Here is a 26,885-nt window from a genome sequence, read left to right as displayed (position 1 = left end):
GATCTGGAGGAGGGGGCTGAGTGTAGGGTGTCGAAATTTGCTGATGACACGAAGGTAAGTGGAAAAGCAAATTGTGCAGAGGGTGTGGAAAGTCTGCAGAGGGATCTAGATAGGCTGAGCGAGTGGGCGAGGACCTGGCAGATGGAGTACAATGTTAGCAAATGTGAGGTTATCCACTTTGGCAGGAATAATAATAGGAGGGATTACTATTTAAAGGGCGAAAAGCTGCAGCATGCTACAGTGCAGAGGGACTTGGGGGTCCTTGTGCATGAGTCGTAAAAACCCAGTCTGCAGGTGCAGCAGGTGATTAAGAAGGCGAATGGGATGCTGGCCTTTATAGCTAGGGGGATAGAATATAAAAGCAGGGAGGTCTTGCTGCAACTGTACAGGGCACTGGTGAGGCCGCAGCTGGAGTACTGTGTGCAGTTTTGGTCGCCGCACTTGCACAAGGATATTTTGGCCTTGGAGGGAGTGCAGAGGAGGTTCATTAGGCTGATACCAGAGATGAGGGGGTTGGGCTATGAAGAGAGGCTGAATAGACTGGGTCTGTACTTGTTGGAGATTAGAAGGATGAGGGGGGATCTTATAGAGACCTTTAAGATAATGAAAGGGATGGATAGGGTAGAGGTAGAGAGATTCTTCCCGCTCAGAAAGGACAGCAGGACTAGAGGGCACAGCCTCAAGATAAGGGGAGGGCAGTTTAGAACGGAGTTAGGGAGAAACTTCTTCACTCAAAGGGTGGTGAATCTCTGGAATTCTCTGCCCGTTGAAGTGGTGGAGGCTACCTCGCTAAATATATTTAAGACACGGGTAGATAGGTTTTTGGTAGGCAAGGGAATTAAGGGTTATGGGGAGAAAGCGGGAAAGTGGAACTGAGTCACTTCAGATCAGCCATGATCTTATTGAATGGCGGGGCAGGCTCGAAGGGCTAGATGGCCTACTCCTGCTCCTATTTCTTATGTTCTTAAATTTGATTGAGGTTTTTGAAGGGGTAACCAAGAAGGCAGATGAGAGCAGTGTATTTGGATGGAATTTAGTAGGGCCTTTGACAAGGTACTGCATGATAGATGAGAATATAGGAGGATGGTTAGTAATTTTGCAGATGACACCAAGATTGGTAGCATTGTGGACAGTGAAGAAAGTTATCTCCAATTGCTATGGGATTTTGATCAATTGGGCCAGTGGACTGATGAATGGTAGATGGAATTTAACTTAAAGAAATGTGAGGTGATGGATTTTGGTAGATGGAACCAGGGCAGGACTTAGTTAATGGTAGGGTGTTGGGGAGAGTTATAGAACAAAAATATCTCGGGGTACGTGTTCATAGCTCCTTGAAAGTGAGCTGACCTCAGGGGAGGGCCAATTAAATTGTGTGGCTTGATATTGAGAGGGACGCCTGAAATTAGGGGTTCAAGAGTGGGGAAGAGAAAGAGACTGGTGAATTAGGGGAAGATTTGGGAATAGGGATCAGACAGAAAGATAGGGGAAGGGGCAGCGCTCAAAGTGATGGGAAATTAAGGGATGGAATTGTGGAAGCTGTTCCTTCACTGTCACCGGGATGTAATCCTCGGACTCCCTTTCTAATGGCACGGTGGTGTACCTACATGTGATTAGTCACCACATGGTCAGATGTCATGTGGTCAGAATGCCATGAGACTGAGTCACAGGTGGATAGAGTGGTGAAGAAGGCCTTTGGCATGCTCGGTTTCATTGGTCAGAACATTGAATACAAGAGTTGGGATGTCTTGTTGAAGTTGTACAAGAGATTGGTAAGGCCATTCTTGGAGTACTGTGTGTAGTTCTGGTCACTATTATTAGAAAGGATATTATTAAACTAGAAAGAGTGCAGAAAAGATTTACTAGGATGCTACCAGGACTTGATGGTTTGAGTTATAAGGAGAGGCTGGATAGACTGGGACTTTCTTCTCTGGAGCGTAGAAGGCTGAGGGGTGATCTTATAGACGTGTATAAAATAATGAAGGGCATAGATCAGCAAGATAATCAATATCTTTTCCCAAAGGTAGGGGAGTCTAAAACTAGAGGGCCTAAATTTAAGGTGAGAGGGGAGCGGTAGAAAGGGGCAATTTTTTCACACATTGGGTGGTGAGTGTCTGGAACAAGCTGCCAGAGTAGTAGTAGAGGTGGATACAATTTTGTCTTTTAAAAAGCATTTAGACAGTTACATGGGTAAGATAGGTATAGAGGGACATGGGCCAAATGTGGACAATTGGGACTAGCTTGGGTTTAAAAAAAAGGGCGGCATGGACAAATTGGGCCAAAGGGTCTGTTTCCATGCTGTAAACCTCTATAACTCTATGACCTTTACATCATTCTATGCTATTAAGGACGTGGGAGCAAAGTGTCTGCAAGTTGCCCAAAATGTAAAAATGCTCCATTTTCTACTATAACATTATTTGCCTTGAGAAGTGAAAAAGTAAAACATTCAAAAGACTCTGCAGCTAGCTACAGTATTCTGTGATGAGGGATGATTAAAGAAAACTCCCAATGGCACAGTGGTTAGCACTGCTGCTTCACAGTGCCAGGGATCCGGGTTCGATTTCAGCCTTGGGAGTCTGTCTGTGTGGAGTGTTCCCCACGTCTGAGTGGGTTTCCTCAAGGCGCTCTGGTTTCCTCACACAGTCCGAAGATGTTCAAGTTAGGTAGATTGACCACACTAAATTGCCCTGTAATGTACAAAGATGCGTAGGTCAGGTAGATTAGTAGGGTAAATGCATGGGTTATCAGGATAGAGTGGGGATTTGGGCCTGGGTAAGATGCTGTATCAGAGAGTTGCTGCAAACTCAGTGGGCCATATGGCCTCCTTCTGCACTGTAGGGATTCTATGAATACAGAATTTCATGTTGGAGTGTATATATGAGGATACCAGGTGAGGACAAGGTCACGCTAATCTGTGACAGGCTCGTTGTGAATCAGCCCATAACACACTCTGTCCAGGCTCCAAGTGTTTTTTTTCGTTCATGGGATGTGGGTGTTGCTGGCTGGGCCAGCATTTGTTGCCCTTTCCTAATTGCCCTTGAAATGGGTGGCTTGTTAAGCCCATTTCAGAGGACATTTTAAGAGTCAACCACAGTACTGTTGGTCTGGAGTCACATGGAGGCAAGGCCAGGGAAGGACAGCAGATTTCCTTCCCTAAAGGACATTATGAAGGTAATAGGGGTGATTTAGACTTGTATAGCTGCAGTACCCTGACATGTTTTTAAAAGAGGAGGAATAAGGAAAATAAATAATTATAACATTCACTGAAAATTTTAAAAAAATATAATTTACAATCTTTCTGAAATCCATTTCCCACTAACTTAAAAATAATTAGCAGTTTCATTAGTTGATGTTTAAGTGAAAGCGGAATGTTATTACTCAATGAAAAGTCACTAACATTTCTTGTTTACAAGTTTTAAACTTTCTAAAAAAGTTGCTGTTCAATCTGAATCAGCCCAATATTGACAAAATATTTCACCCATAAAATGTAGAAGAAAAAACATGCTCCCAATCGTTCTTCTCATTCCTGTTTTACGACAAAACATCTTCCATTTTTAATAGTGTTTGGGAACTAACATATCCCTAACCATCTAATGCGGGATGGCTTTCTGAAGGGAGAAAGCAATCATTGCACACGTACGGCCATCCTCTGATTGTTATGATGAAAGAAAATTGATGATATTTAGCCCAGTTGTGACTCGAATCATCAACCAGCATTGGAAACTAAGTCGTTACAGTATTGGGATCATTGGTGACCAGGTCGCCAAATATATTTGTTGTTCACATCAGCATAAAGATTTTCCCTGATGATCTGTTCTTGATATTACAGTTTCTATCTACCCCATGGTATTAGCACAGACAAAGATGACAACTTCTGGTTAACTGATGTGGCACTTCATCAGGTAAGAGTCCAAGTTTGGTAAAGTAATAGTTTTCATTCCATAATTGTTTTGAAGAAATCAGATTAAATGGTTTAATTGGTGCAACAAACCACTTAAATGTCATGTTGAGCAATACATTCATAAGTAGCAATTATGTAATCGTGACGCAACCCAAAACGTGATCTGGACATAATAGCCAGTGTTTGGCCTGACAACTGACAGGTAGGATTCATTCCTCAGTATCAGTAATGACCATCTCTGGCAAGCAAGAGCCCAACCACCTTTTCCTGTCCTTCAATTCTGCCACCATCACCAAGTTCCACCTAACTATCCCAATTACCAGCATCTTGGGGATTACCATTACTCAAGCTTACTGGACTTAACCATATCAACAAAGAGGAGGGAATGAATATCTGACCATCTGAACTTATGTACCATTGAAAAAACTGACAGAATACTAATGGCTTGCTGAGTTCCTTGGAACTGCAGCAACAGACTCTACACCATCCAGGGCTAAGCAATCCATTTGATTGGAACCCAGTCACTGAGCTCAGTAACCATTGTCATTACTGCCTGTGCACTCTGCATTGATTACTCTCCACAAGTGCATTGTAGCAGCATTCCCTCCCCCATAATTAATACTACAGTGAAGAATCAAAATACCTATATCATGGAACCATCTGCTCCTCCAAGTCACATACTACCTTGATTTGGAAATATTCTTTCAGCATCAGTGGATCCAAATCCTTGGGATTCCCTATTAAGGTGAGAGCCCACCACTACCATTACAGGTCCAGTGTTACTAATACCTCATGAACAAATATTATTTTAAAACATTGTTTTATTTTGCAATTGCATTGAGGCATCATACTACTAATAAATAAGTATGTTCCATGTAATGGTTGCAACTAAGATTATGATAAATGTTTCTATTTTGTACAACAAAAGGTTTTCAAGCTGGGACCTAGAGGTGACTATTTGTTAGTTCTTGGACAAGCCTTTCAGCCAGGAAGTGACAGCACTCATTTCTGTCAGCCCACTGATGTGGCAGTGGATCCAGCTCGCGGTAATTTCTACGTGTCTGATGGCTATTGCAACAGCAGGATTATTCAGTTTTCTCCAGAAGGAAAGTTCATTATGCAGTGGGGAGAAGGTAAGGTGGTTACAAAGAAAAAAACGCTTGTTTTTAAAAGCAGAATTTGGACTCTAGAAAGTGTTCAAAGTGCAAGGTTGTAGTGTAGGGGTGGTGCAATTTACAAGGTGCTGCTATTGATGCGTGGAAGGGGGAAATGGATCAAATGGCATTGCCCATTATGTGGGAATGGATGGCAGGTTCACCTTCTCTGAAGGATAAGAACATAAGAAATAGGAGCAGGAGTAGGCCATCTAGCCCTTCGAGCCTGCCCCGCCATTCAATAAGATCATGGCTGATCTGTCGTGGCTCAGTTCCACATTCCCGCCCTCTCCCCATAACCCTTAATCCCCTCGCTTATCAAAAACCCATCAACCCGCGTCTTAAAAATATTTAGCGAGGTAGCCTCCACCACTTCAACGGGCAGAGAATTCCAGAGATTCACCACCCTTTGAGTGAAGTTCCTCCTCAACTCCATTCTAAACCGCCCCCCCCTTTATCTTGAGGCTGTGCCCCCTAGTCCTACTGTCCTTTCTGAGCGGGAAGAGTCTCTCCACCTCTATCCTATCCATCCCATTCATCATCTTATATGTCTCAATGAGATCTCCCCTCATTCTTCTAAACTCTAACGAGTACAAACCTAGTTTATTCAGCCTCTCCTCATAGCTCGACCCCCTCAACTCCGGTATCAGCCTAGTAAACCTCCTCTGCACTCCCTCCAAGACCGAAATATCCTTGCGTAAGCACGGCGCCCAAAACTGCACACAGTACTCCAGCTGCGGCCTCACCAATGCCCTATACAGCTGCAGCAAGACCTCCCTACTTTTATATTCAATCCCCCTCGCTATGAAGGCCAGCATCCCATTCGCCTTCCTGACCACCTGCATGCTGGGTTTTTGTGACTCATGCACAAGGACCCCGAGGTCCCTCTGCACCGTCGCCCGCTGCAGTTTTTCTCCACGTAAGTAATAATCCTTCCTACCATTCTTCCTACCAAAGTGGACCACCTCGCACTTGCCAACATTAAATTCCATTTGCCACTTCCTGGCCCATTCGCCCAGCCTATCTAGATCCTTCTTGCTGCAGCTGTATAGGGCATTGGTGAGGCCGCAGCTGGAGTACTGTGTGCAGTTTTGGGCGCCGCACCTGCGCAAGGATATTTTGGCCCTGGAGGGAGTGCAGAGGAGGTTTACTAGGCTGATACCGGAGTTGAGGGGATTGAGCTATGAGGAGAGGCTGAATAAACTAGGCTTGTACTCGTTAGAGTTTAGAAGAATGAGGGGAGATCTCATTGAGACGTATAAGATGATGAATGGGATGGATAGGATAGAGGTAGAGAGACTCTTCCCGCTCAAAAAAGACAGTAGGACTAGGGGGCACAGCCTCAAGATAAAGGGGAGGCGGTTTAGAACGGAGTTGAGGAGGAACTTCTTCACTCAAAGGGTGGTGAATCTCTGGAATTCTCTGCCCGTTGAAGTGGTGGAGGCTGCCTCGCTAAATATTTTTAAGAAGCGGGTTGATGGGTTTTTGATAAGAGAAGGGATTAAGGGTTATGGGGAGAGGGCGGGAAAGTGGAACTGAGCCACGACAGATCAGCCATGATCTTATTGAATGGCGGGGCAGGCTCGAAGGGCTAGATGGCCTACTCCTGCTCCTATTTCTTATGTTCTTATGTTCTGTAGACTCTCCACACCCTCCGCACAATTTGCCATTCCACCAATCTTGGTGTCATCAGCAAATTTCGACACCCTACACTCGGTTCCCTCCTCCAGATCATCTATATAAATGGTAAATAGCTGAGGCCCCAGCACCGACCCCTGGGGCACTCCACTAGTCACCATCCGCCAATCCGAATAGCACCCATTGACCCCCACTCTCTGCCTCCTATTTGACAACCAATCCTCTATCCACGCTAACACCCTACCCCCAACTCCATGTCCCTTGACCTTCTGCAATAACCTCTTGTGAGGTACCTTGTCAAACGCCTTCTGAAAATCAAGAAAGACCACATCCACCGGCTCTCCTCTATCCACCGCCCTAGACACATCCTCATAGAACTCCAGTAAATTTGTCAGACACGACTTCCCTTTAAGGAAACCGTGCTGCGTCTGCTCTATCAAGCAATTCCTCTCAAGATGCCTCGCTATTTCCTCCTTGATGCCGGATTCTAACATTTTACCTACAACAGACGTTAAACTAACCGGCCTATAATTCCCTGCCTTTTGCCTGGCACCCTTCTTAAACAACGGCGTAACATCAGCCGCTTTCCAATCTTCCGGCACTTCCCCGGAATCCAGCGACGTCTGGAAAATAACCACCAAGGCATCCACTATCACCTCTGCCATTTCTTTCAGAACCCTCGGATGCATTCCATCCAGTCCTGGCGACTTGTCCACAATCAGCCCTTCCAGTCTGTCGAGCACCCCCTCTCCAGTCCTACCACCTTTCCATCTCTAACACCCGGCAAATTATTCACGTCCTCCTCCGTGAAGACAGAAACAAAAAAGTTATTCAGGATCTCAGCCATATCCCCATCCCCTACCACTAAGTCCCCCTTCTCATCCTCTAAGGGACCAACGTTCACCCTAGCCAGCCTCTTCCTTTTTATATATTTATAAAAACTCTTGCTATCCTTTTGTTAGTTAATCTACTGGGTGTTTACGGTATTTCAGAAGATTTTCTTGTGCTAGTCACAAATTATTAAATTAGACTTCATAAATGTGATTTCACTACTTGACCTGTTGGGATTTGAACTCTCAATCTCTGGCATTCATAAATATTAATAGTAACCAATCCTTGTCAGTTCTCTTTAGTTCATTGGGTGGTGTGTAATTGTAATGCTTTACCTGGAGGTGCCCTTCCACATCCCATGTGTTAAAATGTTGAATCTAGCTCACTGGGTCTTACCATCTGTGAAAATAAGCTCCACAATATTCTCGGGCATGTCAAGAAGAGGCACTGTGGACCTGATATTTACTCAGGGCAGCAAAGAGAACTGTGGTGGTGGGGCGGGACCGCAGCAATGCATTTTCAAACAGAAAATGTACAGCAGAGCAAATTAAAACTTTTTTATCAGAATTTTTGCCTGACAGCTGATCTGACTGGCTGATTAAGATGAAGATGGCCATGGGCAGGAATTGAAGTTCATGGGGTGTGTAAGGAGGTAAACTTGTTGAACCTGGAAGAAACATTCCTGCAAATCCTAGTCCACAAGCAGTTTTGCATCATACACTTTACTGGCGAGTGACTTGCACAGTCATAAGACGCCAGGTAAAATTATTGTTGGCTTTGGTTGTTGATGATTTTCTCAAAACTAAGTTACAAATGTGAAGAGCCAGTCAAGATTAGCAATGTTTGGCAATCATCTGATCCAGCATGTATATTGTGATTGACACCTTATATAAATAACTTTATCCTGTAAGTGATGTTTTGGCAGATATAATTTCATTCCAACTTGTCGGCAATGAGTTGCAAGTTAACAGTTTAATTGGTTAGATATAATATAAATGACAAAACAAATTCACAATTTGCTTAAGAAGTGATATTGCGTTACTGCTTTAAATCAGTTACACATATTTTCATTTTTTTCACATGCTCACTTTTTTAATGCTTCTAAACACAAAACTTATTTTTTTTTATTTTGCAGAAAGCTCACTTTCTGGGATACCTAAACCAGGTCAATTTTTCATTCCGCATAGCTTGACATTTGTGCCTGTATTAGGCCAGCTGTGTGTTGCAGATAGAGAAAATGGACGGATCCAGTGTTTTATAGCACAGTCTGGACAATTCCTTCGAGAGATTCAACACCCTGAGTTTGGAGAGCGGCTGTTTGCAGTGTCCTATACACCTGACAATGGTAGTGCTGGTGATGTTTTACACTTAGGAAATTGTACAGTAAATGTGCATCCTTTAAAACTTTAAAATTTAGTGAGAGGAAAGACACAATATGGATTTTAAAGTATACGATTTATAAGATCGAAAGTTAAGAGATAAGCAGATATTTTGGTAGGTTTGAAAAAGCTTCCAATCAAAATCCTAATCCCCCCACACTGACTTTTTCCCCTCCTCTTTCCCTAATATTTTTCTCGTTTTCTAGACTTGTTTAATTGCCCATTTCTTTGCCTTCAGACGATTATAAGGCTCATATGTGAAACGTCGTAACTTGTCTTTTCTCTCTGCAGCTATTGACTGTGTATTTCCAGGATTTTCTCACTTAATTTCAAATTTCCAGCACTTGAAGCTTTCTCTTTCTACTTTAACAGGTTGTGCTTGTGCATTTTACAGATGATGAGAAATAAGTGGCCAGGTAGTTAAGTGACGGTGATTAAAACTAAATATATAACATTGTAAATGCACAAAAAAATGAGATTTCTAGCAACATTTACCAATCAGTATATGATATCAGTTTTTCCAGCAGTTTTTGCTACATGTTCCTGCCCCTTTTTCTGGAGCATTTTGCTTAATCTGTGAAAATCGTGTTCTTTCCCTGGAAGCCTTCTGCTGATGATTTTGTATTCTGTAGTGCCCCTCAGTTCCTGTTTTGGCATCTTTAAATATGCATAGACTGTAATTGTTCAGATATTTGCATAATTTAATCCATGGAGTCCTGGTATCCTTCTGATAAATCTACACCGCCCTTCATCCTGGATCAATATATGCTTCCTCGAGCATGGTCCTAAAGCTGAACACAGTATTCTAAGGGATGGATTTCTCAATTGGCATTAAAAAGGCAAATAGTCTGTTCACTTTAATTAACGAGGGATTCACTCTGCCCAGTACTATTTTACTTGGGTAGTGAGTAGCCCAGTAGTTTTAACTTTGTAGCTTAGCTGTAGCATAACGTCTATCCCTTTGTATTGTACTTAACTAGATATAAAGCACAGCATCCATCAGTTTGTTTGATTTTCTACCTGTCTGTAACATTTTAATCTCTGTATACATATAGCCCTCATGTTTTCCTGGAGCTCCACTGTTCCAACATTTTCATCACTTGTGTCTAAAATGGATGATCTTACACTTGAAATTAATTTGCCAATGTCTTTCCGTTGACTTAATTCGTTATCTGGTAATTTTAAGCTTCTGTTTACAGTGCAACCTATCTTTGCGTCGCTGGCAAATTTGGATATGTAGTTCTCTATTGCATCTGTAAGTTCATAAAAAGGGTAGAAGGTTGAGGCTCCAACTTAGATATTTGCAGGGCACCAATCGTCACATTCTACTCATCAGTGAGAGCTGTACAAAACTATATTTTGAGACAATCTGCTTCTTAAGAAATGGAGACAAAAAGAGAAGCATAGGGACTATAACAAGAAAAGGATGAGCATCAAGCAAAAAAAGTGTTAAAGGGTAGGACACAGAGAAAGATGTGGAAGGAATTAGGCAGTGGGAGAAAAAGCAAATATAGGTAGTTACAGCAAGAGACAGTTACATTTTGTAGCCTATAATGACTAGGTATATTGTGTAATCATACATTGGGCATGAATTGGTTCAGTGTCTCTGCTGTTAAGAAAGGGCATTGTTAATCACATCATGAGCAATAGAACCTTAGTTGGATCGCACTTGGAATATAGTGTTCAATTCTGGTCGCCACACTACCAGAAAGATGTGGAAGCTTTGGAGAGGGTACAGAAAAGATTTACCAGAATGTTGTCGGTATGGAGAACATTAGCTATGAGGAGAGGTTGAAGAGACTTGGTTTGTTCTCACTGGAACGACAGCAATTGAAGGGCGATCTGACAGAAGTACAAGATTATGGGGGGGCATGGACAGAGTGGATAGTCAAAAGCTTTTTCCCAGGGTGGAAGAGTCAATTGCTAGGGACATAAGTTTAAAGTGTGAGGGACAAGGTTTAAAGGAGATGTAAGAGGCAAGTTTTTTACACAGAGAGCAGTGGGTGCCTGGAACTCGTTGGCAAAGTAGAAGCACATATGATAATTAGTTTTAAGGGGCATCTGGACAAATACATGAATAGGATGGGAAGAGAGGGATATAGTTCCCGGAAGAGTAGGACTTTAGTTCAGTCGGGCAACATGGTCAGTGCAGGCTTGGAGGGCCAAAGGGCCTATTCCTATGCTGTAATTTTCTTTGTTCTTGTTCTTTGAGTGCCTGTGTAGCAAACCTGCTATTAGCATACATTAAAGAAATTATATGACTGAGCGTAACTGCATTGCAAAGGTTCATGAAGATGACCCACTATCTTTAGGACAAGTAAATGAATGCGGCCTTTCCAATATCATCCAGACCCTCAGACAGGGAGAAAAAACAAAATTAAGAGCACTTCATGTGCTAGATCATAACTATTTTAAAAACAGCTGTGTGAGTAACTTAAAGCTACATGCATCCAAAAACCAACGATTCGTATAATAATTTTAAAGGAAATATTTTATTGTCCCATTCTGGTGTATTAGTTCATTGGTTTTGGGCAGGCTACGTTAGTGGTTCCCAACTGGCGTGCCGCAACATATTGGTGTGCCATGAAGGTCTCCCAGTGTGCTGCAGAATAAGATTGAAAATTATTCAAATTTCATGTAAATAAGCTAAAACTAACCTTTGTCTTCAGCTCAGTGATTGACATCTCCAAGTCTCAATGGGCTTTAAGCCTCCCGCGCTTGTGCCGGCTGGGAAAGAACCAGGCATACGTTATGTCCGGCAAGGTGAACCCGTGGGAGACCGAAGGTTCCTTAGGACTTGGAGATTAAGGCCCTGTATGTTTGAAGACTAAGGCCCTGTATGCTAAGACTCAAACAAGATGCAAAAGCCCTGGGAGAAGTGAAATGGAAGAAAGTACACAGAGAAGTGGAAAAATTACATTCCAGTAATGGAAGAAAAAAGAGATCAAACCAGGAACCAATGAAGCTAAGAAAAGAAGAACCAGCTGAAATCAGAAAGGGATGTGAGGAGCAGACCTCCAGTGAAGTGGACTTGGGAGAAGTCCCAGTAGTCCAAGAGAAACATGAAGATCTGAGAAGGCAACCTTTGTGCTGTGGAGAGTTGGGGCAGGGGTACACCTTTGGAGCAGTACTGTTCTGCTTGGCATGGCCAAAGAGCTGAAATTTTGTTTGTCAGTTGATGCTTGAGGGCAATTATTGTGTAGCGGAATGTGTTTGACTACAGTTTTGATGTGGCGATGCCGGCGTTGGACTGGGATAAACACAGTAAGAAGTCTGACAGCACTAGGTTTAAGTCCAACCAATTTATTTGATATATCACTATCAAATAAATCGGTTGGACTTAAACCTGGTGCTGTCAGACTTCTTACTGTGACTGCAGTTTGCCACGGAGGAGTTCCTAGAGAAATGAAGAATCCCACTCTGAATCAGGTGTGGCTGAAATAAAGCAGCCTCAGGCACAAGTTGCAAAGTTTGTACACAGACAATATAGCAGCAACTCTATGGCCTTTGGATTTTGGTGGAATGGTGATGCCTCTTGCCCTGTCCCTGAATGCCGAGTCTTCAGGGAAAAGCTCTCAAACACTGCAGTGATACCAATTAAGTTGAGGTGTCATTTCAAATCAAAATGCCATTGACTCTCCAGCAAGGGCATCAGTACTTCAAGCACCTGAGAGAACGAAATGTGAAGCAGAATCAACATATGGGGTGTGTGGGTTTCAGATGATGCGCAAGAAGCGAGTTACCTGGTTGCTAAGCTGATAGTGAAATTGAAAAACCTGCATACCACTGCCAAAGTTCCAATTCTTCCACCATGTGAAAGTAATGTTGGGAACTGACACTGCCAAAGAAATGGACAAAGTTCCTTTTTCTGATATAACAATCAAACATTGTATTGACAAAAGTTTCAGTTGTTATTGAACAGGCGCTTCAGGAGAAAGTAGAAGTAAGTGGAGCATTTGTGCTGCAGATTAATGACTCCACAGATATCATTGGACGTTGCCAGCTCTTAGACAATGTCAGGTACGGTGTTAGGGGTACTGTCAAACTGAATTTAGTGTTTTGCAAATAATTGCATCATCATGTGACCAGAGAGGAACGGTTTTGTGTCACAATTGCTTACCTGAAGGAAAATCTTGTCTGGACCAAGTGCAATAGTATCTGCACGGACGGAGCAGCTTCCATGGAAAAGTCAAAGGGTCCATGAGTCAGGTGAAAGAACAGAATCCTACATCAAAGTCAGTGACTGTATCTTGCACCGTGAAATCTTTGTTGCTAAAACAACGCCAGCTAAATTAACTGCACTGTTAGACCAAACAGCGAAAGTCATGAATTATGTGAAGTCACATCCTTTGAAATTGCGCTTGTTTGCTATTTTGTGTAGAGTTGGGAGCTGAGTGCCAGGGTTTACTCATGCACTCAAGTGCTGTGATTGTTTCAGGGGAAGGACCCCTCATGTATATGAGCTCCATTAGAGTTTTCATCTCTGCATGAATTGCCACACCAATATTTAATATGTGATAATTCTTGATGGGTGCATATCTTTCAAATATATTCAGCCATTTGAATGAGCTGAATGCTAAAATACATGGGGAAAAATGAAAAGATGCTGACTGCCACTGATGAGCTTCAAGGCTTCAGGTCAAAACTGTCCCTATGGCAGGAAAAAGCAGCAAATAGGTCAATTGAGATGTTCAAGCTGGCATTTGCAAAATCATATTCAACCTCATCTCCACACATCTTAAAACATTACAAGAGAAATTCAAATATTACTTCCCCTCCATGAATATGAAAGACTTTGGCTGGGTGCATGATTAATTTAGTTCACTTATTTTGGAATCATCAAAGACATTGTCATTAAAAGAACAAGAGGAATTTGCAAGGCTCAGGATGTATCGTACACTGAAACTGAAATGTGCAGCGAGCCGCCGATGCATTTTGGTTGCTTCCTGGACAAGAATATACATTTATTTCAGATCATGCTATGGCAGTACTCTTGTCATTTCCTACAACCTACTTGTGTGAGTTGCTGTTCTCAACACCAGCTTTTGTGAAGATCGAAAGGAGGAAGTGTCTGTTAGTGGAGCAAGACTTGCGAGTCGCCCCGTCATCAGTTTCTCCCTGGTTCAAGACATTTTGCTCACAGGCAGGCCCAGGTTTCACATTAATATTGTCAGTAAGATGCTGCTCACAATATATCCTTCATTCATGAATTTCCGCATTGAAATACAGACTTAAAACTGAAAACAGTTTAAATCTTTAATGGAAAACATTTTTAACTTGTGTACATCATTTTCAATAAAAAATGTTTATTTGACTTGCAACTGGTGAGAAGCTTTTCATTGTAAACTTAAACTAATGAAAGTTGTGTTAGATGGTGGCTTGATAGTTTTTAGAAGATTTTATTGATAATGAAGCTCTTACTAGAGGACAGTTCAGTTGGAGAATTCGGAGGTGTGCCTCAAAATGTTTGAGTGTATTAAAGTGTGTCGTGGCATATAAATGGTTCGGAACTATTTGCCTACATTAAGGACTCATTACAAAATTGCCTGAAATAAATATCAGTGAGGAAAAGACCTTCATAACCTTTAGAACCAAATTTGCAGAACTAAATGTATGGTCAGATTCATCCTTTGTTGCACATAGGTATTAATGGCAATTTATTATGTAATTCTGTTTTAGGTGGTCAGTTATATGCAGTAAATGGTGAAGCTCTTGTTGGCAAAGGAGTACCAGTTCAAGGATTTGTTCTGAACTTTACGACTGGGGAATTACTGGACATCTTCAAACCAACCAAACAGGTATTCGGATTAACGAAAACAAACTTCTACTGTGAGCATTGCAAACCAGAAATAACATGGTACAAAAATCATTTTGTGTCCTAACATTACTGTTGAATTTCATAAAAAGCATCAGCTGTCTTATTTTACACACAGCAAATAAATGTTTTGGTCTAGATCCTTGTTGTCCTAATTGCAGCAAACACTGAGAGGTTCACTGCTATTGAGGACCATTATAGTATTGCAACTTTCAGAGGGGCCACTTGTGTTCAAATCCAGAAATTGAAATGCTCCTTAATGGATTCCAGAGGATTGTTGTTCCACTGGGAAATGTCAGTCAGGAATTTGAGCTGATTGCCCAGAAGTTGCCCACTTTTATATTGACTTTTAGAGCTGCTGCTAGCAGGTGCAGAACCTGTTCATGAGTACATCCTTTAAACCAACACTGCTGCATCTCCAGGTGCTCTCTGCACGTCCCAGTTCGCCTTCCTCCTGAAAAACTTCGTGCTCTCTTGCCTCCAATGCCAATTCCTCAGTCTCATCAATGTCAGAAACAGCAATTGATTGGAGTGTTTTCTCTTCAAGGGTGTGGGAAGGAGCTATAATTAAAAATAAGTCAGCAAAAAAAGTTGAGAAGAATCAAGAAAAACCTACCTGCTGTTGAGCTGAAAATGGATCTCATGTTTAAAGGTGGGGGGGCGTGCATGGCTTCCTTCACAATGCATTGTGCCCTTGCACCACTCCATTCATTTTGACATTGAATCCATGCTACAGCAATGAGAGCAAGCATCCACTGCATCTTACAGAAAAGGTGGCTCGTATTTTAACATGGGGTTAGCAGCAAACCCCTATGCTTCCAAACTGGCCACAAGATCTGGGCCATTAAGTAGCAGTTGTAATCAAATCCCACCAACTTTTCTATCAGTTCACTTTCCTGCATATACATACGTGTATCCCATTATCTCATTGGTGGCATAACTTCTCTTACTAGTCACCTCTCTTCCTGCCTTGTGGAAGTGAATTTTTGGCAACTACCCTACAATAAGCTCAAAGGAACACATCATCCCAAGGACATTTTGCAGTTATAATGCCTTTAGTATTCACAGCAGCATCTAAGTTAACTTCATTTGGAAATATTTTGGATCAAGTGCTCTAATTGAATTCTAACATACGTTTTGACCTATGTTGCTCCAAAAAAAGTAACCTTTATGACCCGAATAGTACTATTTTTAATATGAATTAAACCAAAATCTTACCATTGTAGCACAATGAGAAATCCCAGAATTTGACAATGAAGATCAGGGTTTTAAAGTTGACTGTGTTGGAGACTGGGTGCCAATGTAGATCAGTGAAAACTACTTATGTATAAGCATGACTCAGTGCAGCACATATTCATGCAGCAGACCTTTAGGCAGATTGGAGTTTGTGAAAGACAGAAAACCAACAAAGAAGAGCAATTTTGTATTTCAGATAATGTCTTGATACGTCTTGGTAATTTCAGAATAATGGAATGTTGCATTTTCTTCCTTTGCAAGTATGTGAGAAGAATTAAGTATGCAAATTAACAAATATATGCAAGTTAACGTGGATTTATTTGTTTACTCAAGAACTTCTTGATGCCACATGACATTGTTGCAGCAGATGATAAAACTATATATGTTGGGGATGTTCAAGCGAAAACAGTCTGGAAATTTGTACCAGCAGAAAGTAAGTTTTTAGTTGATTCATTTTATTTGCATCTCATTTTATTTTCACTGTAGTGTGTATATTTTCTCCTGAAATGTCAGTTTATGATCAAAGCATTAGTTTGAAAAATAGTTACAATAAATCACCATTTTATTATTTATTTTAAAGCTTCAGTTTTAAATCACCTCTTACCAATGCACTAAGTGACAATTATAGGTCGTGCTGCCTGTCAAATATGAGGAATTTAGACCATAGACCTTCAAATGTGCTCTGAATTAAGTTGGTTGCTATGATCTGGATAGTGTATGTACTGTGGTGACATATCATCACATCCACAATCATAGTAGTGATAGGTCAGAGATTCATATGGTTAAGAAGGCTATTCAATCCATTGAGATCATGCCTGAGGTGCTCTGTAGGACAGTCCAGCCAGGATCCTTCCTTCCTTCCTTCCTTCCTCCCCCCCCCCACCCCAATACTATCCTGTAATCATGCAGGTTTATTTCTTTCAAGCTGTTGAAACCACTCATTGCCTCTACTGCCACTATTATCATAGGCAGCTAGTTCCAGGTCATTAACACTTGCTGCGTAAAATGGATCTTCCTCACATTCCCTCTGCAAAATCTTTGTTCCCCTTGTCCTCATAGAATCAGCCAGTGGGAGCGATTTTGTTTTTTTTGTTTTAAAGTCTACTCCATCTAAACCTGCCATAACCCTGTGCACCTTTATCAAATCGGACCTCAATCTCCTTTACTGCGAGGAGAGCAATCCCAGCTCTTCCAAATTAACCTTGTAGCTAAAATCCTTCATTCCTGGAACCGATCTGATAAATCTCCTCTACAGCTTCTCAGGGACCCTCATGTTCTTCCTAATGTGGTGACCAGAACTGGATGTAATAGTTGAGTTGTGGCTTAATCAGAGCTTTATATTGCAGTTCTGAAACAGTGGCTTTATCTCTGATGTTTCTGTTCATTTATCTCAGTCGTATAGTAGAGAAGCCAGTATGATAGGATTACTATTCTGATTTCATAAATTCATAGAATGATACAGTGCAGAAGGAGGCCATTTGATCCATTCTGTCCTTGTCAGCTCTTTGGTATTTCTATCCAATCAATCCCACTGCCCTGCACTTTCCCCCAGTAGCCTTCTAAATTTATTTTCCCTTTCATTGTCTAATTATGCTTTGAAAGTTATCTGCTTCCACCACCTTTTCAGGCAGTGCATTCCAAATTACAACACCAACAATATCCTCGTTGCCTATGGTCCTTTTACCAATCACCTTAAAATATGTGTCCTTTGGCTCTTCTGCCACTGGAAACTTTTTTCTCCTTCTTTGCCATCAAAAACTATACATGATTTTGAATACCAACATCTAATTTCCTCTGAACCTTCTCCACTCTAATGAAAACAACCCATAGCTTCTTCAGTGTCTCCACACAACTAAAGTCCCTCATCTTGGTATTACCCTAATAAATCTGTTCTGTGTCCTGTCTAAAACCTCAACATCCTTCTGAAACTGTGGTCCCCAGAATTTAACACCATGGTCTAGCCGAGGAACAGCTAATGTTTAATAAATACTCAACATAACTCAGTTGTTTTTGTACACCACTAGTGAAACCTGAGGTCCCATATTTTTGGGGCGGCATGGTGGGACAGTGGTTAGCACTGTTGCCTCAGGGCCGGGGACCCGGGTTCAATTCCAGCCTTGGGTCACTGTCTGTGTGGAGTTTGCATGTTCTCTTCATGTCTATGTGGATTTCCTCCGGGTGCTCCGGTTTCCTCCCACAGTCCAAAGATGTGCAGGTTAGATGGATTGGCCTTGCCAAATTGACCCTTAGTGTCAGAAGGATTAATGGTTAATACGTGGGGTTACACAGATAGGGTCTGGGTTGGATTGTTGTTGGTGCAGGCTCAATGAGCCATATGGCCGCCTCCTGCACTGTAGGGATTCTGATTTTTAAGCATGTTTTTTCAATATGCCCTGCCACCTCAAAGGTCTATGTATTATTGCAACATGTCCATGTTGCCTCTCATTGTTCTGACCAAAATGTGTCACTTTTCACATATCTATATTAAATTGCTTTTGCTGCATGTGTAATTCCACTAATCTCTCTATATCCTCCTGAGGTCTATTACCAACTTCCTCTGTTTACTGCATTTCTCAGTTTTGTGCCCATTGCTAACTTTGTATTTATACCTGTATGCCCAAATTCAGGTCATTGATATATGTGAAAAGGACTGCTGATTCTGATGCTGACTAAGTGAATACCAGTATACTTCCCTTAGACAGAAAAGCAACTGTTCATTATTATTCTTGCTTTCTATTCCTAAGCCAATTTTGTATCCATACTCACCTTGTCCTTTTAATCCCATGAACTTTAATTTGCTCACAGGTTTATCACCTGGTACTTGGCCAAATGCTCATGGAGTCCATATACACAGCAGAAATAGCAATATCCTTGTCAGCTCTTTATTACTTCGAGATGCTTCATTAAGTTATTCAAACATGAATTTGCTTTAGCAAATTTGTACTAATGTTCATTCGTTAGTCTATAGTTTTCCATATGGCAATTCATTTTGTCTCAGATTATGGTTTCTACAAGTTTCCTTATCATCGGCCTTGGGCTCACTGGCCTGTAGCTACTAGGTTTATCAATCTTCCCTTTTTTTGAGCAAGTACGTAACATTTGCCAAGGGCTCCTTACACGACTATCATGTCTAAGACTGAAAGATTGCTACCAGAGCCTCTGCAATTTCTACCCTTAATTCCTTCAGTAACTTAGGATGCAGCCAATCCAAAGAGGATGGTATTTCTATTTCGAGGACAGTCAATCTTTTAAGTACCTCCTCTAAATCACAAGGATATTGCCACTCCCTCCTTTATTACCACACGGACAGCATCCTCTTCTGTACTGAAGACAGGTACAAAGTACGCATTTACTACTGCAGTCATGCCCTCTGCCTCCACAACAACATCCTGTGACTCCCAAAACCTACCCTTAACTCCCCTGTATTTACAAACAAATTCCCAATTCTAGCCTTCCTTTCCTCTTCAGAGTCCTTGAATGTGCCATATTTTCCAGTTCTGTTTCTTTTTTATGCATTTCCATATTTGGATCTCTCCATTACAGCTTCTGGCATCTTCAGCTTCTGACACCTACTATAAAACTGAATTTGCTGTAACCAAAGTCACAGATCACATGCTCAATAACTGTAACCATGGTGTTTTCTTCTCCTCAACTTCCATGGACTCTGTAGCCATTTCACAGCTGCCTGTCTATTGAGCAGCTGAATGGGACTGTTTAAATCACTCCACAACCTCACTCCTCCCTCTCTATAAGCTTTTTCAATACTGCTGAACTTTGTTCCTTTTCTGTAATCTCCCAACCACCAGCAGCTGTGGCTTTATCCTCTTTGGTCTGATATGCTGAAACTTCTCTAAATTATTATGTTTTTGTCTGATTATGGCTTGCATCTATATCAAAGATAAAATAATAATGTATTTTGTTATTAAGTTGGCACAAGAGTTTCATTGGAGTGTGAAAGACATCTCAGTAGTTTCAGAAGTGTGCAGCTTTCCTGGATGACACATACAATCATACCTTGGTGTCATTTCAAAATAATTCTTAGCCTTGCATTTATACAGCTCAAGGATGACACCTAAGACGGAATCAATCTGAGATTCAGTAATGGTAGGATTTCCTTTGTCCGTTAGTCTCATGAACACATAATGATGATGTAAATTATTGCTTGAATGATCCACATATGTTTTGTTTCTATTTATTTGTAATTTGGAGATGTTAACTTACATTAATATTTGTAGGAATGTGGGGAAAACATTGGAACTTAATTCCCTTCAAAAGTTTAATCCAACAGCATCTTATTTTAACATTTTATTTCAGAAGCTGAGCACCGTTCAGTAAAGAAAGCTGGACCTGGCATGGAGTTGCATGAGATTGATGGTAAGTGTGTCTGTAATATCTTTTGGTGCAAGTGTTTCGTTGCAAAGAAGAAGCTGTTCTATTTTCCAAGTGCAGATGTGTTATCCCTGGTCTCCTAGCCAATATTTATCTTTAAACCACCATCACAAAAATATTATCTGGTCATTGTCATGATGCTGTATGTTATAATAGTGACTGCTCTTCAAAAATATTTAATTGGCTGTGAAGTGCTTTGGGGCATGCTATTATCATGAAAGGTACCATATGAATGCAAGTTTTTAAATGTAAAATATTATACAATGTCAACAGACAAGGTTTAAGTAATTGGATCTATTGACTATTGAAGCAAACTTATCTACCTGAAATATTAATTTTTGCAAGTATGTATCAGAATTATTGGGCACTTGAATTCTAATAAATTACTTGGCATGCAGAGTTTAATAATAACTATTCCTTTTAATATTTCTTTTCAATTTTAAGCGACTGAAACATTCCTGGAAGCAGAAATAGAAGGCAAGATGAGAGCACCTGATGTGTTGGAGAAGCAGAAAAGCAAGAGCGTTCTCAAACAGTCGAGTACTGCAGTTTCTCCAGTGCTTATTACATTACTGCTCATCGTTCCTGTTGTGATGTTAGTAGGAATTGGAGTTTTCATCCACTGGCGAAAGGGCAAGATTTATGGAGGTACAAAATATGATTCATGATGTAAATTCTTTCTTTTAGCTGGAACTTAAGTTCGAACATTGTTTTTATTTACTTGCATTAAACTGCAACACAGATGTATGTTACATACAAAATGCATCATATGTATGTACACACATTTGTTGGCATACAAAAAAATCATTGAGGAAACGGTGAGCTCAAGTGCAGTCTATTCCCTTTGACATGACCAAAGTATTTGAATGCCCAAGAAACTTCTTCACAATCCATCATTGTCTCATACTACAACTATCTTGAGTAGGAGAAGTGAAATAAATGTCTTCAAAATCTAGAGCAGGGTCAAGCAAGGTTGTATTTACTATCTATCTGACTGTGGATATTCACCTCATCAAAGATCAACTACCCTCCTGTGTCAGTGTTAAATGAGCCTATTTAATCTCAGTCACCTCCACACCAAATCTAAATTGACGACCATCGATATACATAATCTACAGTTTGTAGATGACTGTGATGTCCTTGCCCACTCTGCACCAGATTTGAAAGCCACTCTTGATTTTTTTTAATTCTAAGAAACATAGCTTATCCTTGAATATTTCCACAACAAAACTCGTATGTCAACTTATATCTCATCATCTAAATATTCTACTGCCCATGTCCTGGCAGCCACGTCTCTCAAAAGGCCAGCATTGACGAGGTGATCCAGTACCAGATCAGCTGTGCCAGCTCTGCCTTATACAAATTTAAGGCAGCAAGAGTTTGAGAACAAAGATCTCCGCGAATCAGCAAAAGTCTTAGTGAACAGAGCAGTTATCTTCACACTCTTGTACTACGTGAAAATTTAGACTGCATCAGTGATTTAAAAGAGCACAGCAGAAATTCAGATCAGTAGTGTTTCAAGGTTCAATGGGAGAACTATTTAACAGTTGCTAGTATTCTTCTTGAAGCCAGCTCCACAAGTATCTAGACAAAACTGCAGAATCAACTTTAGTGGACTGGATGCTGTCTCACAGGTGGCCAAAGATCATGTCCCCTGTTCCAAGGAGGACAAAGAAAATCTTCAAAGGCACCCTGAAACTTTTATTGAAGCATGACCACATTGAAATTAATGACTGGGAGGAGTTTGCCACCAGTCGTTCATAATACTGGAAACTTGTCCATCAAACTGCATCACATCTTTGAGGCAATGATGACAGAGAAAGAAAGGAAAGGAATCAATTTGTGCATTCCGAATACCACTAACTCATGGAACATCCTGCCCAAGGGTTCAAAAATCTGGGGGTTGCGAATCTGCCTTGGTCTGTCACATGAAAACCCATGGCAGAAATTCACAACCTTGAGTAGATGTCAACCCCAAACAAGGACAGACATGGCAGCAAACCCCTTTGAAACTTGTGTTCAAATTTAGCCAAGACTGGAAGGACCTTGTGTTAAATCTCCATTTTAGTTCTGAGAGTCATTCCTTCACTAATTCAGCAATCTCTCGCAAGGTTGATGTTGGATATTGAATATCTCATGCAAATCCAAAGTAGCACGTTGTTTAAAGATTGAGACGAGAAACAAAGGCACATTTTCTGAACAGAGTATACGGGACTAACACGGCACTTAATACTTTATCAGCTTACCAGAAACTACTCAGTCACATTTTTAAGAGGGAGAAGTCTTTTGGTCCATCTAATCCATCTATCTATAGTAATTCCTTTGGTACATTTAATCCCATGCGTTGACAAGAAACCTTTTAAGGTTTCTTGTTCCACCACCAATGCTGATGATCTGTCCCACGTACTTTCTGTTTTTAGTTTAAAAGAAGTTTGTACTGCATTTCATTTATTTTTGCTGAGCTGCCATTGTAAATAAATCCTCCCAGAAATATACAAAATTGTTTCTTAAAAACAGTAGACTGACATGTTTTCTTCTGTCTTTATAGAGGATCCTGACAGCAAATTGGAGTCAATACAGTCATCAGGAGGAATTTTGGGGAGGCTTAGAGGTAAGATAGTTGTAAAATGAGTATAGAATTATTTCCAGAATTATTGTTGCCTACGTTTCTCACATGATGATGCTGTGGATATGCCATCACGTTTTGCTAACTAGACTATTAAATATACGACTTCACAGCTTTTAATTACATAGTGAAAATTTGGTAACACTGAAATGTCTGTTTTGAATTAAATAACTGCTGTCAATATATATTACATACCATGACAACAGTTTAAACAAAGTTGGATAGTAGGTACAAAAACAGTGGATATAAAAATATTCCTTGCATAGCCAGCAGAAATCAAGATCTTATTATCCTTGACAGGAAAAAGCAGCCGAGGACTAAATTTGGGGAACTTTTTTGCGAGCCACAGAGGTTACAGTCGGAAGGGTTTTGACAGATTGAGTACTGAAGGAAGCGATCAAGAAAAAGATGATGAAGAAGGCACTGACTCAGAAACAGAAGAATATTCTGCACCACCACTTGCACCCACCACCTCATCCTCTTGAAAGAAGCTGATTCCGATTTGCTCTGATAATGATGATAGTATATTGAGTTCCCATTTTGTTTCTCTAAAAGCAGATGTATTCAGGATGTGTATTTGATAGTAACTTGTACTAATCTGTTTTGGCTATACAACATGTATGTTTTTATTTATTTGTGGGAGAGTTTCATATCATGCTTTTCGCTGCCATATCTAAACAATCAAGTTGGTTAAATTCTCGGGACCAAGTATTGTCTGAATACTGAAGCAAAATTTACTGCTTTAGGCCATAATGAGTATTTTTAATTGTTACTGCCTTACCTTGCTGGAGCTATAAACCTGTGTTGGTGAGTCAGTCACTTCTCTCTGCTTGAGCTGTAGCATTTGGCTACCGTCCTGTCTGGCACTTTAGTTTGATATTTCCGGTTGTAAGTAACATTGTGCCTTCTCTATCAAGCATCCTTAGTCTACTGTAGTCCAATTATGCTACAAAGAAAAGCAAGGCTGCTACTTTTTGTCTTAGTTTCTCTCTATAATGGTCCTGTTTACTGAACAGAAAATTGTATATACAGAGAATAAGTTTCTGTATTTACGGCAAAAATCATTTTTGATGTATTCAAAGTAAATGTCAAATACTTAAATTCTGGGGGGTTGCAAATTGTTATATTGTCAGAACACTATTTTCAGTCGCTGAATGTAATTTGTGTAATAAAGTGTTCGCGAGCATTACTCATTTTACACAGGTATCATTCATCTGGGTTTAAGACATTCTCAAGGTTGGAACTGCTTCAGTGTTCATTTACAGAGTGTGGGTGTCCTTGCCAAAGCTGGCATTTAACCCATTCCTAATTCCCCTTGAACAGGTAATGGTGAGCTACCTTCTTGAATGCAGCTGAGCGCTTGCTGTGCAATTTCAGGGAGTCGCTCCTCCAACAGGCCGGTTAAGGACTTGCTTCCCAAAGCACATTAGTAAATCAAATGGATTTTTATGACAGTTTGGTAGTTTTGTGCTCATGGTACTGATGCTTGTTTTTTTTTAATCCCAGCTTTATTTCAATTCCCTTGCTGCTATGATGAAATCTGTAATCTTGTCTCTGGATCATTAATCCAGACTTCCAGATTCCTAAATTCATAGAATACAACAGTGCAAAAGGAAGCCATTTGGCCCATCAAGTTTGCACTGACCACAATCCCTCGCAGGCCCTATCCCCTAAGATTCCTAGATTCAGCTGGGACCAGTGCCCTTGATGTGTAGGGGCCAGAAAATTACTGAATGAAAGACAGATCTGGTTTACTGGCAGTTTATAAAACCTACTGCTTAACAGGGCAACGGCACTGGAGGAAGCAGGTTAACATGAGTAATAAGGAATGCACCTGATTTAAAGAAATGGATGGAGCCAGTCTACATGATCTTGCAGTGAAAATATAGAGGAAGAAGACGGATTTGTTTGAATTAGGCGATAATGCTTCATTAATTAACCTCATGGTACAAAAGGAGTCAGAGGTGAAAATGAAATTTGATTAAGGAGTTAAGGCTGCAAGAGTTAACTGTGTTCCTGAGCATGCAGACTCAGTTCTCTGGGTTTCTACTACAAATTGAAGGATACTGGATGAGTGTCATATGAAGAAACAGGACCATTTTGTAGAACCCAAAATGTGTGTCAAGGTAAAGTCCAAAACCAATCTCATAGCTAATCTTGGCCACAGCATATGCCATGAGAGTTGCTTCAATCCGAAGAGATGCATCAAATTACAACACAGGCAAGCACCATTGGCTCTTGGATATCACCATTCAACACCAGATACATTTAAGGACCATTTAAATGAAGTCTAAAGTATTCTTTTGAAGGGGCCATAGAAGGCAATCCAATTATGGAAGGGCGAATGAACTGATGGCAATTGATTGGAAGTTTTTTTAGGGAGACAGGCAAATTATTCAAACAACTATACCGACAAAACTCAATAGCATTGCACTTTAGTTCTTATTTTTGCAACATCCTGGTGGTGTCTTTAAGTACATCCAGGTTGATCCTTTTTCCAGCATCTCAGAAAAGCATGTACAGTACATAATCTGTACACTGCTGTTTCAGAATTCGGTTGGGATCCTACAATGAGCATAAAACAACAAATGAAATATTTCAAAATAGTTCCTCCTATTTCAGCATCGACTACTTGCTCAAAAATGAGTGAGCCATGTGAGATTGGTTACCCTTTTTCTTAATTTTCAACTGCCTATCGTCATATTTTTCACCATCAGTGGAGCATTTGTTAGATAAAAATAACCCCCTGTAATCTCGGATAAGGAATGAGAAGCTAGGAGCTCTGGAAAAGTGGACAAGTTTTAGGAGTTCAAGTGTAGAAATTGCTAACAACTAATGCACAGATATAAAATCATTTAAAAATATTAATGGAATGTTGGTGTTTATCTCAAGGGAGTGGAGTACAAAGAGGTGGAAGTTACACTATAGTTGTACAGAGCTCCATTGTGCAATCATTTCTGGGCCCATTTGCAGCACGTAAACATTAGTCCTGGAGTTTGCAGTGCAGATTCACCAGAACGATATCTGGATTAAAGGAATTAAATTGTGAAGGCATATTTTATAGACTCGGCATGTATTCCCTTATAGCACCCAAGAATAAGTCATTAATTGAGATTTTTAAGATTTACAAGATCTGGATTTGATGTGCCTTGCCACACTTTTTTTAACCTTTATACAGTGGACAAAGAACTGCGATTGACTTTTTAATACATTAACATTTATTCATTCACACAACTAATATTAGTTATGTTAGTTACTTTTACAGATCAAGATTCAAACTTAACACTGGACTTCAACTTAACCTTGAGTGATGACAGGTACCCAAGCGGATATTGGCCTGTATCCATGTGTTGGTCTCTGCAGTCTCCTCAGTATGGTCTGGTCTTTGGTCTGGTCTGATACTCTTTTTCTGGATCTGAACTGTTCTTCCTCCTTCTCCTCTGGTCCAGGGTCGTCCTTCATGGCATTTGGTCTCTAGAGTTGCCACTGCTGGTGGTTTGTCGCATAGCACCTTTATCCTTTGATTATTTTGTGTTCTTTAGGGTGGGCTCTGGATCACTGCCAATTAATCGATCAGAGTTCGATCACCCTGACCACACTGATTTTGGGGTGTGTGCCAAGCAGCCATGCCTGTGTGTTCTGGAGGTGTGTAGGTCACATACCTCCCTCCCAAATAAGGGGTTAAGGCACCTCTTGGGTAAACAAATAAGTTTGACAGTGTGTGTCCATTGTCTTCGAGATGGCCCATTTCCAGTTATTCCCAAGGTCTAAAGCTGCGCCCCGCTTGTCTCAGTCTAATATTTATGGAGGGCTGCAGCCTGCTTGTCTCAGTCTCTACCCAGACTTGGCCATTCTATCCCATCATGCTTTGCAACTACCATCTTTTGCCCTTTTGGCCACAGTAGGATAGAAAAAGAGA

General features: G+C 40.8%; 1 protein-coding gene across 4 annotated transcripts in view; it reads left to right on the top strand.

Moving 5' to 3' along the window:
- Positions 1–24,164, top strand: part of pam (peptidylglycine alpha-amidating monooxygenase) — a 262,485-nt gene extending 238,321 nt beyond the window's left edge. For all 4 annotated transcript variants that reach the window (XM_080189068.1, XM_080189065.1, XM_080189066.1 and 1 more), the window contains 9 exons: positions 3,827–3,899; positions 4,827–5,031; positions 8,657–8,866; positions 14,580–14,698; positions 16,285–16,384; positions 20,266–20,325; positions 20,785–20,988; positions 22,889–22,951; positions 23,267–24,164. In XM_080189068.1, the coding sequence (XP_080045194.1) occupies positions 3,827–3,899; positions 4,827–5,031; positions 8,657–8,866; positions 14,580–14,698; positions 16,285–16,384; positions 20,266–20,325; positions 20,785–20,988; positions 22,889–22,951; positions 23,267–23,451 (1,219 nt within the window). In that variant the 3' untranslated portion in view covers positions 23,452–24,164. The remainder of the gene's footprint in view (positions 1–3,826; positions 3,900–4,826; positions 5,032–8,656; positions 8,867–14,579; positions 14,699–16,284; positions 16,385–20,265; positions 20,326–20,784; positions 20,989–22,888; positions 22,952–23,266) is intronic.
- Positions 24,165–26,885: the final 2,721 nt, after the last annotated feature.

Source organism: Carcharhinus amblyrhynchos, chromosome 5, assembly GCF_965287045.1.
Source record: "Carcharhinus amblyrhynchos chromosome 5, sCarAmb.v2.hapA, whole genome shotgun sequence".
In the NCBI taxonomy this organism is placed as follows: Eukaryota; Metazoa; Chordata; class Chondrichthyes; order Carcharhiniformes; family Carcharhinidae; genus Carcharhinus; species Carcharhinus amblyrhynchos.
Note: the sequence above shows the minus strand (reverse complement) of the source record. Positions and strands in the feature narration are given on the sequence as shown.